We start from the raw sequence: 17,394 nt of genomic DNA, 5'->3' as shown, positions 1-17,394 counted from the left end.
AGAGCCTATGAAGAGAAAACCGCACGGCTACTACACTGACATTAAAAGAGGAAGAAGGAGGGTTTAACTACCGCATCAGAAAAAGCCAGTCCTGACCTTATTTCACTAGACGGCACAATGAGACAAACATCTCCTCAGTGGCTGCTGTGTAAGTAAAATCTGTTCTGCCAGCATTTTTATGTTTACATTCAGTCAGATGTGTCTTTTGAATTAGATATGAATAACGGAGACAATTACATATGCTTTAGAGGTCGTAGGTCAAATGTGAAATGGATCAGCCTGAGTAGAAAGGGATGCAGAAAAAGGATAGAGAAGGTATAATACCAGTAGCAGTAAACATTTTCTGACAGGTGTGATATTCAGGCAATGAAATAACATTTGAATGTTGAATGTTCTTCTTAATCACTGCTGCAGTTAGCTTGTGTATTCTAGCTATAAGCCTCTATAAGCCTCCACCATCTTCTGCTTTACGAGCATGAACCATATCTGACAAGGATTTGAAGGTTAACAGTTGGTCGTAATTTTTCTATATTACACAAAAGAAATATGTTGAAACACAAACTCAAAACACTAAGCAGACAACTTTATGAAACAAAAAATATGTGTCACTGAGTTCATAACTGTAGAGAAGAACCAAATTCAGGGACCAGAAGACCAGGATATGTTGGAGATACACTGTCTCTTGGTTTGCCTGAGAAGGCCTTGGTATTCTCCCGAAAGAGCTGTAGGAGGTGTCTAGGGAGAGGGAAGTCTGGGCATCTCTGCTTAGACTGCTTCCCTATGAACCAGCCCTAGTTAAGCCGAAGAATGCTTACATTGCTGATGTAAAGATATATTATTACATGTAATATTTTATGTATAATTTAATAATAATAATAATAAACTTATTTCTCTGCAGTGTTGACTTTTCTGCCGCAGTTCTGCAAAACGAAGCAAGGTGAGTAAAGTTCTCTGACAGCCATGCTTTATAGAAAAGACTTAAACCCTAAATACAAGTAGGTTGGGACGCTGTAAGATTTTATATATTTATAGTGTCTATAAGAAGTATTCAGCCCCTTTGATGTTTTATCCTTTTATTGACATTGATCATAAATCAGTCATGATCAATAAAAGTTGACGACTTTGATGAAAAACATTTAGAAAAATACTGAATTAATGTCAAAGTGAAAACACTGACATGAAAAGATGAGGAACGAGGGTTTAACCACTGAATCTGAAAAAGTCAGTCTTGATATTATCTATATTACTAAACGGCACAACGAGACAAACATCTCCTCAGTGGCTGCGGAGAAAGCCTCTGTTGAAGAAAACTCAAATCATCAACTGAGTTCACCAATAGGCTTGTGAAAGACTCTCTGAGCCAGTGGAAGAGGGTTCTTTGGTATGATGAGACCAAAATGGAGCTGTCTATCAGACAAGACGCTATGTTTAGTGCACACCAAACACTACACATCACCACAAACACACCATCTGCACTGTAAAACACGGTGGTGGCAGCATCATGGTGTGGGGATGCTTCTTGGCAGCTGGCCCTGGAAGTCTTGTCAAAATAGAGGGTAAGATGAAGGAAGGAAAATACAGGACAGTCCTGGAGGACACTCTTATTCAGTCAGCAAGACAACTACAGCTTGGGAGAAGATTTGTTTTCTAGCAAGACAATGACCCAAAGCATACAGGAAAAGCTACACAGAAATGGTTTAAAGACAACAAGGTGAATGTTCTGTTGTGGCTGAGTCAAAGCTCAGACCTCAATCCAATAGAAAATTTGTGGATGGACTTGATTGTTCCCACCTGATCCCCACACAACCTGTGAGAATTTGAGCAGTTTTACAAAGATAAATGGAAGAAAAATCTAGTGTTCAGATGTTCAAGCCTCATTGAGACCTATCCACACAGATTCCATGCTGTCATTGCAGCCAAAGGTGCATCTACTAAATCTGACCTGAAGAAGGTCAATAATAATGCACACACTGATTTCACCTTATATATTTTTATTTGACAATACTTTGAGATTAATGAGGTATTTTTCTAAAACATTTTATCAAAGTCGCCAAATTTATTGACCATGACTGATTTATAATGTCAACACATGAAGACACATCCAAGGGGGTTTTATAAGCAGTGTATTTTATATAACTAGACCAGTTCAGCACCAATGTGGTTTCTACTACCAAGCTATATTGTCACAGATGCAGTATATGGTTTAGCATTGTCCTGCTATAATATCCAAGGCTTTTCTTGAAAAAACATGTCATCTGGATGAGAGCTTATGCTGCATGTGCCCCTTCAAAATGTGGCAATATGGCAGCATTCATCATCACAATACCTAAATTTTATCATTTCTGTATGGGAAAAGAGAACTCGACATTTCAGTAAAAGTGTACAAACATTTAATATGTCAGTTTTGAACTGTAATAAATTCCTTTCAGTTCATCTGACTGTGAGTCCCAGCAGCTCCCAGTTCTTTAAAGATGAGTCTGTCTCTCTGAGCTGTGAGGAGGACGACAACTCTGCTGGATGGACACTGAGGAGGAACACAACCAGAGATACCAGGAGTGACTGTGGAGATGGGTGGGGAGAACCAGCTGGTTCTTCTTGTAACATCAGTGTTATAATCCCACTGGACAGTGGAGTTTACTGGTGTGAGTCCAGAGAGGGATCAACCAGTAGCATCATCAACATCACTGTCTCTGGTAAGATCAGACTGTGGAGTTAGTGTTGATGAGTCTGTGTGGAAATGGATGAAATGCTGTAGTTTGTCTCTGTGTTGAGGTGGATCAGTGATCCTGCAGAGTCCTGTCCTCCCTGTGATGGAGGGACATGATGTCACTCTGCACTGTCAAACAAAGAGCCCTCCCTCCAAGCTCCCAGCTGATTTCTACAAAGATGGCTCCCTCATCAGGACTGAGCCTACAGGTCACATGACCATCCACCATGTTACCAAGTCTGATGAAGGCCTCTACAAGTGTCACATCAGCAGTCATGGAGAGTCTCCACCCAGCTGGATCTCCGTCACAGGTCAGGAGGAAAACTCTGAGTTCAACATTTATTTCATCCACACATTCACCTGAACAGGTGGATTCTCTCTACAGGTAAAACTACGACAACACCCTTGTCAACTGTTGCAGCCCCAACCTCTACACAACCAGCAACTCCTACCTCTTCAACCCAGCCTCCTGCCTCCACCTCCCTCCAGCTTGTGTTCAGACTGGTCCTCCACCTGGTGGTGTTCTGTCCGTACTTCATCTCCACTCTCCTCATGGTGTCTTTATATCGACACAGACCCACAGGTAACACTCTGAATCAGTCACTGACCTCACAAACACTAATCAATCAATCAATCAATCAATCAATCAATCAATCAATCTCAGTGTCTCTTGATACATTTTCTACTTTTTCTTTTTAACATTTTCTGACTGTAGAAAATCACCTGTCTGTATCCATGGTGATGACCTCACCCCTCAAGGCTGAGCAGGGATTGGATGATGACTACGATGATGTCACCACAGAGCATCACTTCTGAACTGATCCATTGTGATCAATGTGTTCTTCTCCTTCAATGAGGCTAAAATATTTGAGTCTTCAGTAAATAAAACTCTGATTTTCAGTCGTTCATTGATCAGAAACAGTCGAGGTCTGTGTTTGTTCAGTGACTTCTATTGTTTTTCCCTCTTTTCTCTAAACTGTTTTCAGCAGTAGATTAATCCACGTTCACTTTCTAGTATTTCTAGCAGTAGGATGGTGAATGGTGGACCGACACTAAAGAAACCACGGTTTTTAAACACATATAAAACGACTGCATCAACTTCCTCTCGTTGGTTTCAGTGAACTATTTCAGCAGGTTCTGCTTTGACTGATGTTACTGTGAATAAAGTGTAACATGAAGTTTGTTCTGTGCCTTGTGGTAAAATGTGTAATACTTCATAGTTCAGTTCCTTGTTTCTGAAGTAATCTTCAGCTAAATCTCCTGCAGAGAGAAAGATGTTTCCAGAGAGGGTCGTCACAGCGTCTCATCAAAACAAGGTTCCACTATAAACACTAGAATAAGTAAATTAATCACATGGTGCCTGTAACATTATTCAGTGATAACCGGCATCGGTTCATGTCCCTGTGGACATGTTCAGACTCTGCTGCATGTTCTTCCAGCTCAGTCACCGTCAGACATCTGTAACACTGGTATCATAGAAAGAATCTTTAAGACCAGAGAAAGAGAGACACTGTTAACAGAGGTAGAAGACAGAGCAGCGTGATGCAGGACAGTGTTTCATGACAAATAGGTGACAACCACACACTCACATACACAGAGGAAGAAGGCGGGATTTACTGTCAGCAACAGAAGACTCAACAAGCTGATCACCAATAACTGTGCAGGGGAATGGAGGGAACGTCTCTACACCGTCTGCTGTGTAAGTAGAGAATCAGTGTGTTTGTGTTATTGAAGGACGATTGAAGGACATGATATTAAAATAAAGTCAGTAACAGTAAAGTGTTTCAGGTGAAAACTACAAAAAGCAAAATAATATAAGAAAACAAAGAACAAACACTGAGCTAGGTTCATCGTTCTGTGACAGAAGTGTGTGTTTGGTTAGAGATGACATGTTCTCAATATAACATGACAAAGACTTTGATTATTTCATCATCTACACTTCATAATATCAGAAAAAGATTCAGAGAAGCCGGAGAAATTCCTGTTGACAAGGAACAAGGTCAAAAACTATTGTCATGTAACGTACTTCTATGACATGACATGATCTGGATCAGCTACACACTGAAAGACAGATGTTTCTGATGGAGGTTGTCTGAGTGTTTACAGCTTGAAACTCTGCACTAAGGCTTAAAATTATAATAATAGATGAACTGTCTTATTGTGAACCTTAAAATAACCTGAGGGTAATTTCTCTGTAGTTGTGACCTCGCTGCTCTGCTGCACAACAAACCAAGGTCAGTGAACTTCTCCTGTCACACATTAAGTCAGTTTAATGATTTTCAACCTTTTCTCTTAAAAATACAATTCTGTTAATCACGATCATGTTCTGTGGGTAAAATTTATCTTTTAGTAATAATGTCAATAGAAAGTCGAGAAACTGCAGAAACAAATTTGTGATGTTTCTGTCAACTAACTGTCAAAACAAATTAAATTTGTAAATTTTTAACTCCCACAGTTCGTCTGACTGTGAGTCCCAGCAGCTCTCTGCTGTTTAAAGGAGAATCTGTGTCTCTGAGCTGTGAGGAGGACGACAGCTCTGCTGGATGGACACTGAGGAGGAACACAACCAGAGTGTTACGCACAGGGACGAACAGGACTGACGGGGACCAAACAGGTAAAAACAAAAAGATATTTATTAACAAAAAGGGCAGGGGACACAAGGAAATAACACAAACTAACAAAGTATCAACATAAAACACTGTGGAAACACAGGCGAAAACTCAAACTAAAACTCTACCGACAACAGACAAAGTACCAACAAAAAACCTCGCACTAAGGCGGACATGAAACTAACAAACTAAATGTACAAAGTGACAAACCAAAATCACTGCGCAAGGCAGGCAAACAGGAACAAACATACAAAACTAACAGGACAAAGTATCAACTAAAAATGCTGCATAAACGCAGACCAAACAAATCAAACCTACTAACCAAAAACAGACAGGTGCCTCACAGACAAACAAACGAACTGACCAGATTTAGGAGGAGTAGTGTGCAGCATGAAAGACATGAACGAACGAACTAACCAAAAATGAACATGAGCAAACAAACGAACTAACCAGCGATGAGTGAGTGTCAATGGGCATGAATGAAGCAGAGGTGAGTGATGTGTGAAAGTCAATGTGAAAGACATGAACAAACGAACGAACGAACCAGAGAGAATGGGATGAACAGCATGAATAATGTCATGAAAAACAAACCAGCAAAAAACTGAGGACTGAGGGGTGCTTATAAAACAGAGGCAGTAACAGGTGAATTGAGTCTGTAATTAGTCCAATGTGTGGAGAGTGGGGGAAGAGGAAGTCCATATGTGGGTGTGGCAGGAGGGTGAGACACAGAACCAAACACAACAGACAGGGGCAGAGAGAGGAATCGTAACACAGAGACAACAGAGCTGAGTGTAAAGAGTGGGTCAGGAGGGTAAACAGATATTACTGTGTTTAGGAGGTTTCTGCAGTAATAAAAGCAGCTGGGATCATTTTAATGTGTCACCAACAAGTGTTATATCCAGAAATGTCTTAGAAAGGGAACAAAATAACTATAATAGTAAAATAAAACAATTAACTTTATTATTTACTTAATGTAATCTAGCCACAGGGGTTGCAAGCCAGTGATTTCTGTGCCGGTCCCAAGCCCGGATAAATAGAGAGGGTTGTGTCAGGAAGGGCATCCGGCGTAACAGTTGCCAAAATAACCATGTGAATCGTCCATAAGACTTTCATACCGGATCGGTCGAGGCCCGATAACCTACAGGGTGCTGGAAATTTGACTACTGTTGGTCGAAGAAAGAGGGGAGGCAGAAGGGTTTGTGGTCAAAGAGAGAAGGGGAAAGGCAGGAGCATAGGTTTGAGAATAGGGACTCTTAACGTTGGCACGATGACAGGGAAAGGCAGAGAGCTGGCAGACATGATGGAGAGAAGGAAGGTAGATGTTCTGTGTGTGCAGGAGACAAGGTGGAAGGGCAGCAAGGCACGTAGTATCGGAGGAGGATACAAACTGTTCTACCATGGTGTGGATAGGAAGAGAAACGGGGTAGGAGTGATTCTGAAGGGGGAATTTGTGAACAATGTTCTAGAGGAGAAAAGAGTCTCAGACAGGGTGATGAGCCTAAAGCTAGAAATTGAAGGGGTGATGATGAATGTAGTCAGTGGGTATGCTCCACAGGTTGGCTGTGAGTTAGAAGAGAAGGAGAGATTCTGGAGTGAGTTTGATGAGGTCATAGAGAGTATCCCCAGAGGAGAGAGAGTTGTTGTTGGAGCAGACTTCAATGGGCATGTTGGTGAGGGCAACAGAGGTGATGAGGAGGTGATGGGCAGGTTTGGTGTAAAGGAAAGGAATCTGGAAGGACAGATGGTGGTGAACTTTGCTAAGAGGATGGAAATGGCTGTAGTCAACACTTACTTCCAGAAGCGAGAGGAACATAGAGTGACATACAGAAGTGGAGGTAGGAGTACACAGGTGGACTACATCCTATGTCGACGAGGTCATTTGAGAGAGGTTAGTGACTGCAAAGTGGTGGTAGGAGAGAGTGTAGCCAGACAGCACCGCATGGTGGTGTGTAAGATGACTCTGGAGGTCAGGAAGAAGAAGAGAGGGAAGACAGAAAAGAAGACCAAGTGGTGGAAGTTAAAGAATGAAGAAACTTGTGAGGAATTCAGACAGAAGTTGAGACAGGTTCTTGGTGGTCAGGATGAGCTTCCAGATGACTGGGAAACTACAGCAGAGATTATCAGGGAAACAGGTAGGAAGGTGCTAGGTGTGTCATCTGGAAAGAGGAAAGAAGGTAAAGACACTTGGTGGTGGAATGAGGAAGTACAGGAATGCATCCAGAGGAAGAGGTTGGCTAGAAGGAAGTGGGATGTAGAAAGGACTGAGGAAAGTAGACAGGAGTACAAGGAAGCGCAGCGTGGAGTGAAGAGAGAGGTGGCAAAGGCCAAACAGAAAGCTTACGATGAGCTGTATGACAGGTTAGACACAAAGGAAGGAGAGAAGGACTTGTACAGGCTAGCCAGACAGAGAGATAGAGATGGAAAGGATGTGCAACAGATAAGGGTGATTAAGGACAGAGATGGAAAGGTGCTAACAACCCAGGAGAGTGTGCAGAAAAGATGGAAGGAGTATTTTGAGGAGCTGATGAATGAGGAAAATGACAGGGAAAGAAGAGAGGAAGATGTGGATGTTGTGGAGCAGGAAGTAGCAGAGATTGGAAAGGATGAGGTTAGGAAGGCTTTGAAAAGGATGAAGAGTGGAAAGGCTGTTGGTACTGATGACGTAGGGTGGAGGTGTGGAAGTGCTTAGGAGAGACAGCAGTGGAGTTTCTAACCAGTTTGTTCAATAGGATTCTAGAGAGTGAGAAGATGCCTGAGGAATGGAGGAGAAGCGTTCTGGTTCCGATCTTTAAGAACAAGGGTGACACGCAGAACTGCAGCAACTATAGAGGAATAAAGTTGATGAACCACACAATGAAGCTGTGGGAAAGAGTAGTGGAAGCCAGGCTGAGGAAGAAGGTGGAGATTTGTGAGCAGCAGTATGGTTTCATGCCCCGTAAGAGCACCACTGATGCCATTTTTGCTTTGAGAATGTTGATGGAAAAGTACAGAGATGGTCAGAAGGAGCTGCATTGTGTCTTTGTAGATTTAGAGAAGGCGTATGACAGGGTGCCAAGGGAAGAGCTGTGGTACTGTATGAGGCTGTCGGGAGTGGCAGAGAAGTACGTCAGAGTAGTTCAGGACATGTATGAGAGAAGTATGACGGTGGTGAGATGTGCTGTAGGTCAGACAGAGGAGTTCAAGGTGGAGGTGGGACTACACCAAGGATCAGCTTTGAGTCCCTTCTTGTTTGCTATGCTGATGGACAGGCTGACAGATGAGGTCAGACAGGAATCTCCCTGGACAATGATGTGTGCGGATGACATTGTGATTTGCAGTCAGAGTAGAGAGCAGGTGGAGGAACAGCTGGAGAGGTGGAGGTTTGCTCTGGAAAGAAGAGGCATGAAGGTCAGTCGTAGTAAGACAGAATACATGTGTCTGAACGAGAGGGATCAAGGTAGAAATGTTAGGTTACAGGGGGCTGAGGTGAAGAAGGTGCAGGAGTTTAAGTACTTGGGGTCAACAGTTCAGTGTGATGGAGAGTGTGGAAAAGAGCTGAAGAGGCGAGTGCAGGCAGGTTGGAGCGGGTGGAGGAAAGTGTCAGGAGTGTTGTGTGACAGAAGAGTGTCAGCAAGACTCAAAGGAAAGGTGTACGAGGCAGTGGTGAGACCAGCTCTGCTCTATGGGTTAGAGACGGTAGCAGTGAGAAAGAGACAAGAGGCTGAGATGGAGGTAGCAGAGATGAAGATGTTGAGGTTCTCCTTAGGAGTGACCAGGTTAGACAGAATAAGGAACGAGTACATCAGAGGGACGGCTCACGTTGCCTGTGTTAGCGACAAAGTCAGAGAGGCCAGACTGAGGTGGTTTGGACATGTTCAGAGGAGGGATAGTGAGTATATTGGTAGAAGGATGTTGGAGATGGAGCTGCCAGGCAGGAGGACAAGAGGACGACCAAAGAGGAGATATATGGATGTTATAACAGAGGACATGAGGTTGGCTAGTGTTAGGGTAGAAGATGTTCATGATAGAGTGAGGTGGAAAAGGATGATTCGCTGTGGCGACCCCTGATGGGAAAAGCCGAAAGAAGAAGAAGAAGATTATTTACCTAATGTAAAACTGTAAAGTGTAAAATAAGTGAATGTTTTTTTTAATAATTGCTTTTGTTTCATTTCAGAGAAACCCTCCACCACACCTCAACCTTTCTACTCACACAGTAGGTTAAGTTAAGTTCCATACTATGATCTATTTTGGTTGATATCAGTGTGTGTGGTGTTATAGACTGTTTTGTAGGTCAGCCTGAGAACTGAAGCTAACAGCTCTGTGGTCGACCAGTTTCCTGTTTTTCATTATACAAAACTGCTCATGTTTCACTGAAGAGTTGTTAATACTAAGAAGACAAAGGGATTCAGAAACATGATGTGCATGTGGTTAAAGAGTCTGCGCACACATAGATCTACTGAATATTAACATGAAGTGAACTTATTTCAGTATTATACAGATATATCATTTATAAAAATTACAGTTACATTAAAGTTTCTGAATCATTTTGGATTTCACTGGTTAAAAGATGATATGTTTCAGTGGCCTCCTGATGTGTTTATTTGGTTGTGAACGTAGCAGCTAGCAGCTCAGTAGTCATTCAGGTTTCCATAAATATTATCAGTTGTTATTAAAGACATGAAATCAAAGAAAGGCAGCAACTCTTTTTGTCTCCATCATGATTCAACACTACAGGAGTTTACAGACATTCACTGGTCAAACATGATCTTACTACATTTAACTACTTTGATAATCAACTAAACAAACTTTAATTAATTCACTGTTTCATCTCAGTTATGAGTGTTTTCAGATTTTCTCTCTGTAAACTCAACATGTTTGGACATCAACAGTTTTCCACTTGTAATGTTTTACTAAACATTAATTAACAAACTGTACAAACCAACTATAGCTGCAGTTGTAATTTAGTAGAACAGTGATGAATGTTATTTCTCACAGACAGTACTTGTACTGTGCAGTACTGAACTGTGAGTATTTGTGTTCACAGGTTCTAACCTGAAGCAGAGGTCGTCTACTCTTCACTGAATCAGACTCTCAGACCTTCACATCAGTAATCTTTTTTTTTTTTTAATATTGCAATCACTGACTTTACTACAAAGTTTATTGCTCTTTTTTCTGCAACAACTGTTAATTTGTTATTGAAGGATCAATACACATTGCTGTCATTTCTTTGTGCATACATGTCTGTGCCTGTGTTAATGTGTGTTCTTCTGTGGTGAGTTATGAGATGGAAAATCTGACTTGTTATGGTTTGGATGTGGTAAACCTTGAACAAACATGCAACTGCACACATTCAACACTGTTCAGCTGCTAAGAAATTGGTGCCACAGTGTCTGTATGTTTTTCAGTTCATTAGTCGGTTATGAATTATGAATTAATTCATTGTGAACATTATTGATCCAGCTGAATAGTGTAATGGTAACATCACCGCCTTCCTTGTCTGTGGCTCAAGACCTCATTACACTTACAGTTCCTTGTATTTTATAGGTCGCTTTTGATAAAAGTGATAAATGTAATGATGCAATAAATTGACATTTGTGAATTGAAACTGTAAATCTTTAAGTCAAAGCTCAGAAATAAAGGGTCTGACATCACTGATAAAATGTAAAGTCTCTGCAGGGCGAAGCTGTTTGGCTGCAGATAATATAACATAACATCAAAAACAGACACAGTGGTCAGATGTTGTGAATGAGCAGATCAGTACAATTACTCAGTAGCTCAGTTGATAAGTAGGAAAATCATGTTATCAGTCAGCAGGAGGCAGCACATCATCACAACAGCACCAACAACAGGAACTTCACACTGTTCAACAAACATCAGGTCATTGACTTTACTGATGTTTTTACTTTAATACCTGGAGATAAAACTAACAAACATACACATTTCCTGGATCATGGACTACCTCACCAACCGGCCACAGTACGTCCGCCTGCAGAACTGTGTGTCTGACACTGTGGTCTGTATCACAGGTGCTCCACAGGGGACAGTTCTGTCTCCATTCCTCTTCACCCTGTACACCTCAGACTTCAGGTACAACTCAGAGTCCTGTCATCTTCAGAAGTTCTCTGATGACTCTGCAGTTGTAGGATGTATTATCTAATTACTAAGTACTATCTAAATAATTGTTGACTAACACATTCTGAATATACAGTGAGGGAAAAAATTATTTGAACCCCAGCTGATTTTGTAAGTTTGCCCACTAACAAAGAAATGATCAGTCTATAATTTCAATGGTAGGTTTATTTGAACAGTGAGACACAACAATGACAAAAAAAATCCAGAAAAATGCGTTTCAAAAAGAGTTATAAATTAATTTGCATTTCCATGAAGGAAATAAGTATTTGATCCCCTATCCGTCAGCAAGATCTCGAGCTCCCAGGTGGATCTTATACAGGTAACGAGCTGACATTGGCAGCCCTCTCAGCTCGTTACCTGTATAAAGAGACCTGTCCACAGAAGCAATCAATCAATCCAGATTCCAAACTCTTCACCATGGCCAAGACCAAAGAGCTTTCCAAGGATGTCAGGGACAAGATTGTGGACCTACACAAGGCTGGAATGGGCTACAAGACCATCGCCAAGCAGCTGGGTGAGAAGGTGACAACAGTTGGTGCAATTATTCGCAAATGGAAGAAACATAAATTAACTGCCAATCTCCCTTGGTCTGGAGCTCCATGCAAGATCTCACCTCGTGGAGTTTCAATGATAATGAGAACGGTGAGGAATCAGCCAAGAACCACTCGGGAGGAACTTGTCAATGATCTCAAGGCAGCTGGGACCATAGTCACCAAAAAAACAGTTGGTAACACACTACGCCGTGAAGGACTGAAATCCTGCTGTGCCCGCAAGGTCCCCCTGCTCAAGAAAGCCCATCTACAGGCCCGTTTGAAGTTTGCCACTGAACATCTGACTGATTCAGAGGAAGACTGGGTGAAAGTGTTGTGGTCAGATAAGACCAAAATCGAGCTCTTTGGCATCAACTCAACTCGCTGTGTTTGGAGGAGGAGGAAGGCTGCCTATGACTCCAAAAACACCATCCCCACTGTCAAATATGGAGGTGGAAACATTATGCTTTGGGGGTGTTTTTCTGCCAAGGGGACAGGACAATTGCACCGCAATCTTTTTTTGTTGACGGGTACCAACAATTTCATCCACACCTGTTACACACATACACGGAACATTAACACCACCAAGTGGTGTGGTGGTGTTAATGCACAGCGGTCAGAATGATATCAGTGTAATGCTGACCATGATCAACAGATGCAAGAACACATAGTCTCTCGTAGCCTGCTGCACATGAGGCTGCATACCCACAAACCCTGTTAGCCCCCTGTGGTTGGTTGGTTTATAAAAATATCCTGAATGTAAACAACAACAAAAAAAACAGGAACTGATCAATAATCATGTTTCCATCTTTTGAAGCTTCAGAAAGTTTTAAAGCATCATTCGCTTACTGCATTGTGCTTCCTTTAACATTGTTGGTCAGATTGGCATAAAAACACAAACAACATAACAGCGCCCTCTATTGATAACAATAGAAAACAATTAAATTCTCAAAACATAAATAGACACAGAGGTCATTACAGGTCATGTCTCAGCTGGACAAACTTTTCGTTTGTTTAAAGTCTCTTGTCCACAAGTCTTCTCTATGACACCTTAAGTAGATTCAACCAACAACTAATTTTATGTTTAAACAAGGAAATTTTCACCCACTGCTATTAAAAGTAATAAGAGTATAGTCAGGAGACAAGTAGGGGTCCAACAAGGATGAGGTGAAAACAGGGTCCACATTTAGGAGGGTCCAAGAAACCTGGTAGAGACAAATCCTGCAAGTGCTGCCCAGAGTGATAATCCACAGAAGTGGAGAGTTGAGTCAGGTACAGACGAGGATCATTACAAAATAAATGCATCAAAACTTCTCGTGTCACAGTTGGTGCAGAGTTATCAGAGGATCTTCATCTCCACTCCTGAAGTACTATTAAAAGGTTTAGTTTTGATTATAGTCATTAGTCTATAATGAAGACAAATATCTTATCAGACTTCACTAAGTACATTTTCTAAGGAACTTCAGTTTTACCAGGGAGTCATGAATGGAGATGGTTTGATGTACCAACATGAAACTGTCGCCTCCTGCAGGTAAACAACAATTACTACAACTAGTTTCAGTTCAGGTTTTGATGCAACAACAACAGTGACAAATGCAGAGCTGGAAATATTTACACGACAAGACAGTTGTTCTGAAGTAAATAATTATACATAAAACAACAAAGAATTATTATTTTGTGCTCTGTTCCCAGTCTTCAGTGTCCAGCATGTATCTGAATTTGTCTTTTCTTTTTATTGACTGCCTGGAAGTTAAGGTGCGGCTGCATGTTATCACATTGTAGGTCTATTATTATAGTATTAACTCTTTTAATTTTTTCATCACTAACAAACAAAAGAACAAAGATAAAATATTGATGTTGACTGTCTGATGAACTGCTTTAAAGAGAAAAGAGGGAAAGAGGAAGACAATGTGGAGCAACATGTTCATTCAAGTGTTGGAAGATGTAATCACTTACACAAACATAATGCTCCTCTTTGGTCTCAACCTTCTTCAGTTAACCTTCTGGTTTATCCACATGGTCTTGAACAGTGCTGTTACTGTATTTTTGGACAGACACGACTTTCTCGTTGAAACTCTGCCTCTAGTTGTTCAGTGTTCTCTGGATGGTGAAGTCATGAACATTGATATTAACCACTGCAGGAGAGGCCTTTAGTATTTTTAGATGTTACCCTGGATTTCCTTGTGACCTGCTGTTCAATAATGGAATTGAATGTTCTCCATCAGCACTAAATGGATATAACAGCTAAGCAAACATGAAAATACAAATATGCATATATTTAAATATAAATACATTATATTTTCTTCTTATATTTATATTTATACATTATAAATACATTAGCTATTTACTATTTTAAATGTAGGTTTAGAGATATTGAGCATGTGACATCTAATTGTCCTGTTGATGATTTTTGCTGCTGTAGCATATTAAATTGGTAAAATGTTATAACATATGTGGTGATGATGTAATTTGATGTAATCTCTAATGTCTGTTCTAAAATGTTTCACAGTCAGTGTGGATGAAACTAAAGCTGTGATCAGGACAACTGGATGTTTTTAATTCAATAAGCTGGAGAAAAGTGAGATGGTAAAGAAACTGTTGGATGAACAGTGATGAGATGTGGTTCAGATGTTCATGTTCTCACAGGATGAACTGTTGAACCCTTGATGTTTTACATGTTGGACATAAACAGGACGTTCATGGACATGGAAAGAGATAAGTTTAAAATACTGAGATAATGTTAAGTCACTGTTAATAAAAACTGAAAGTGATTTACAGTAAAAATCTTCTTTTCATGTGAAAATGTAAATATTGTATTAATAAATGTTTAAATTGTGCTTTTTCATGATGGTTATGGTAAATAGTGACTTAGTAGCTCCCCTGTATTGTTTATATGTCAAAATTAATCATTATTTTCCAGTGAATAGTGATTTATAGTTGAGGTTTTATTTACTTTGTTTCACCTCAAACATTTATAAAATATAAAAAGATGTTTAAACATTTAACACAACAGTATAGATCCAGAGAGCAGACTGATAAGAAACATCCAGCAGGAGGCAGCAGAGTTAATTCAGCTTGTCAACAGCAGGTGATGGAGTCTGACCTTTAACCTCAGCTCAGTGATAAAGAAGCTGCGTCAGAGCTGAGTCAGAACAAACACTGAGACATACACAAGGTGGAGGAAACATCAACAACATGAAATGACTGAATGTGTCAGTGTTTATGAAGATTAACATTTACAGTCCTGTCGTGTTTCTTCACTTTGACCAGTTCAGTGCATCTGTTGGTTTGATGAAAGATTTTCTGTTTCTTCATCTTAACATGTTGCATCTTGAAGCTGGGACACAGTTTTATCAGGGTAAAATATGTTTCTGTCAGAATAAACCTGGACTATAAACACATTCAGTACAAACAGTTCATGTTTTAACATTTTGAATAAGAGGAAGTAAAGGGAGTTACTGAGTTCAAACTGTAATGAGAGAAATAAACACTGTGAACGTTCCTGCTGAACCGTCTCTGTGTTGGGAACTGTTCACTAAACACAGACGTTTCCCTTTGTCTCTCGTTAGCTGTAAAATCACATTTAGCTAAAGTGTGAGTTTGGAAATTAGCTGTAAACTACAATCGAATCTCAAGCACGGTTTCAGATTTGTTTTCTGGGAATCGGTGCTCGGTATGTCCTTGGCAGGTTTAAAACCTGTTCAGTAGCTCAGTCAACAGGAACATGCAGCCAAGCGACGCATTTTTGAAATCACTTAAGTCAAACTCAAAGTCATGACCTGACTTGAGATTTCCCTGTCAGTTAAGACTCTTCTGATGTTCAACTAAATCACACTCAGAGATCTGTTTGTCTTTACTCCCTCAGCTGTTTTGTAGACGACTCCATTTAAGTATTTTATAAGCACATTCAGGCCGATCACGTCCGAACTAAACCACTTAAACAGAAACTGTTTAACTGGTCTTTATGGGTCAGAGCTGACTAACAGGAACAGAAACATCCATAGTTAAACTGATTTTACACTGATGTCACCTTCAGGTTGACTCACTACGTGATATCATCCAAGAAAAACCCAGACGACTGTGAGAGAAGTGTCTAAAGAGGATATTTAGTCTGTGATCACTTCAGTTCAGACATTTTTATTCTCACATCAAGCTCGTTAGAATAAGTTCTTTGTCACTTTGAAACTCGTCACTGATCATAAACTTCAACTACAACATGCTGTTTACAGCCTATGAGAACAATGTGTAATATTTTAATAACAACAACCTTAAAGATTCTTTAAAATATTTATCATCATCATTTGCTAATTATGCTAATTATAATTAATTATAGTTATGCTAATTATAAAGGTACTTGTGTTTTGACATGTGACCCGTAGAGTAATGTGATTGTGGTGAATTTTCTTTTGCATCGTCACATTTTAGAGGCAGAAACAGAAACAGGGAACAGAGAAACATGATGCCGATCATATTTCTCGCACGTGGAGCTGTGACCTTGGTTTAGTGTGAGAGGCTGATAAAGTGACTTCAGAGATAAATCCAAAGACGCTGAGGGAGGGTTTGTTTTTATGGTTATATAGTTTTATAGTATAGGGACAGGCTCCAACAGATCAGTTTTGTTTCTTTGTCACCCATATACAGTAAGTTTCAGTTACAGAAGGTCAACAGCCACGTTTTAATCAGGTTTTACTGACTGTATTTATCTTGGTTTGTTGCTCCACAGTCAGAAATCGACTGATAAGAAGTCCGTCTATGAGGCTTTTGTATATAAAGAGAGATAAGTCACAGTCAAACAGAACTTTGAACCTTGTTTTTCAAAAAATGCCCTCAGGAATTAACCGTATGAGGAAGCTGTAGCTCTGTTGGCCTGAATGAGGGTTTCTTTGTGTTGCAGCGTGTGCCTGCATGTCTACAGATCAGGTGGAGCAGGTTTACAGAGTTCCTGGTAAGAACAGGCATGTTGTAACACAACCTACACTATTAGATTCCCTTCTTCAGAAAAGAAACTTAAAAGAAACACGATGCTCATGCATTTAAATGTTTTTATTGAATAATAAAAATATAATTTCACATACATGCATTGGAAATGCTAATTCAGTATAGTTGTGATAGAGAGGAAGATGTGCAAACATAAAATAAAATAGCTTAAAAACAGTCATAACCCTCTTTGATTCACAAACATTTATCTGTATGTCGTGTCTGCTTAAAGGTTCTTTGGTGTCACATTAATTCAGCAGGTTACCAGCCTGAGCCAACAGTTCACTGCTGCTCTTCTTACTCTAAATGGACAGTTTACTGTAGCTTCTTTCTTTTTTCAGACCTACAAAACAAACACATATCTTGTTAAGAACCTACATTTCTTTATGTTCTGCAAATCAGTGTCAATCTTCATGCTCTGTGTGTGTTTATATACTGTAGAGCAGCCATCTCACCTGTG

At 40.3% G+C, this 17,394-nt stretch overlaps 1 protein-coding gene across 1 annotated transcript; it reads left to right on the top strand.

The window, feature by feature from the left end:
• Positions 1-117: 117 nt before the first annotated feature.
• On the top strand, positions 118-3,891 carry LOC113168694 (Fc receptor-like protein 5). Its single transcript, XM_033326747.1, has 6 exons — positions 118-148; positions 899-937; positions 2,430-2,693; positions 2,773-3,018; positions 3,093-3,290; positions 3,423-3,891. The coding sequence occupies exons 1-6, from the start codon at positions 118-120 to the stop codon at positions 3,521-3,523; spliced, it is 879 nt and encodes a 292-aa protein (XP_033182638.1). The 3' UTR covers positions 3,524-3,891.
• The last annotated feature ends 13,503 nt before the right edge of the window (positions 3,892-17,394 follow it).

The sequence above is a fragment of the Anabas testudineus genome, chromosome 18, assembly GCF_900324465.2.
Source record: "Anabas testudineus chromosome 18, fAnaTes1.2, whole genome shotgun sequence".
NCBI classification, from domain to species: Eukaryota; Metazoa; Chordata; class Actinopteri; order Anabantiformes; family Anabantidae; genus Anabas; species Anabas testudineus.
The sequence above is the reverse complement of the archived record's forward strand: the minus strand, read 5'-3'. Positions and strand labels throughout refer to the sequence as shown.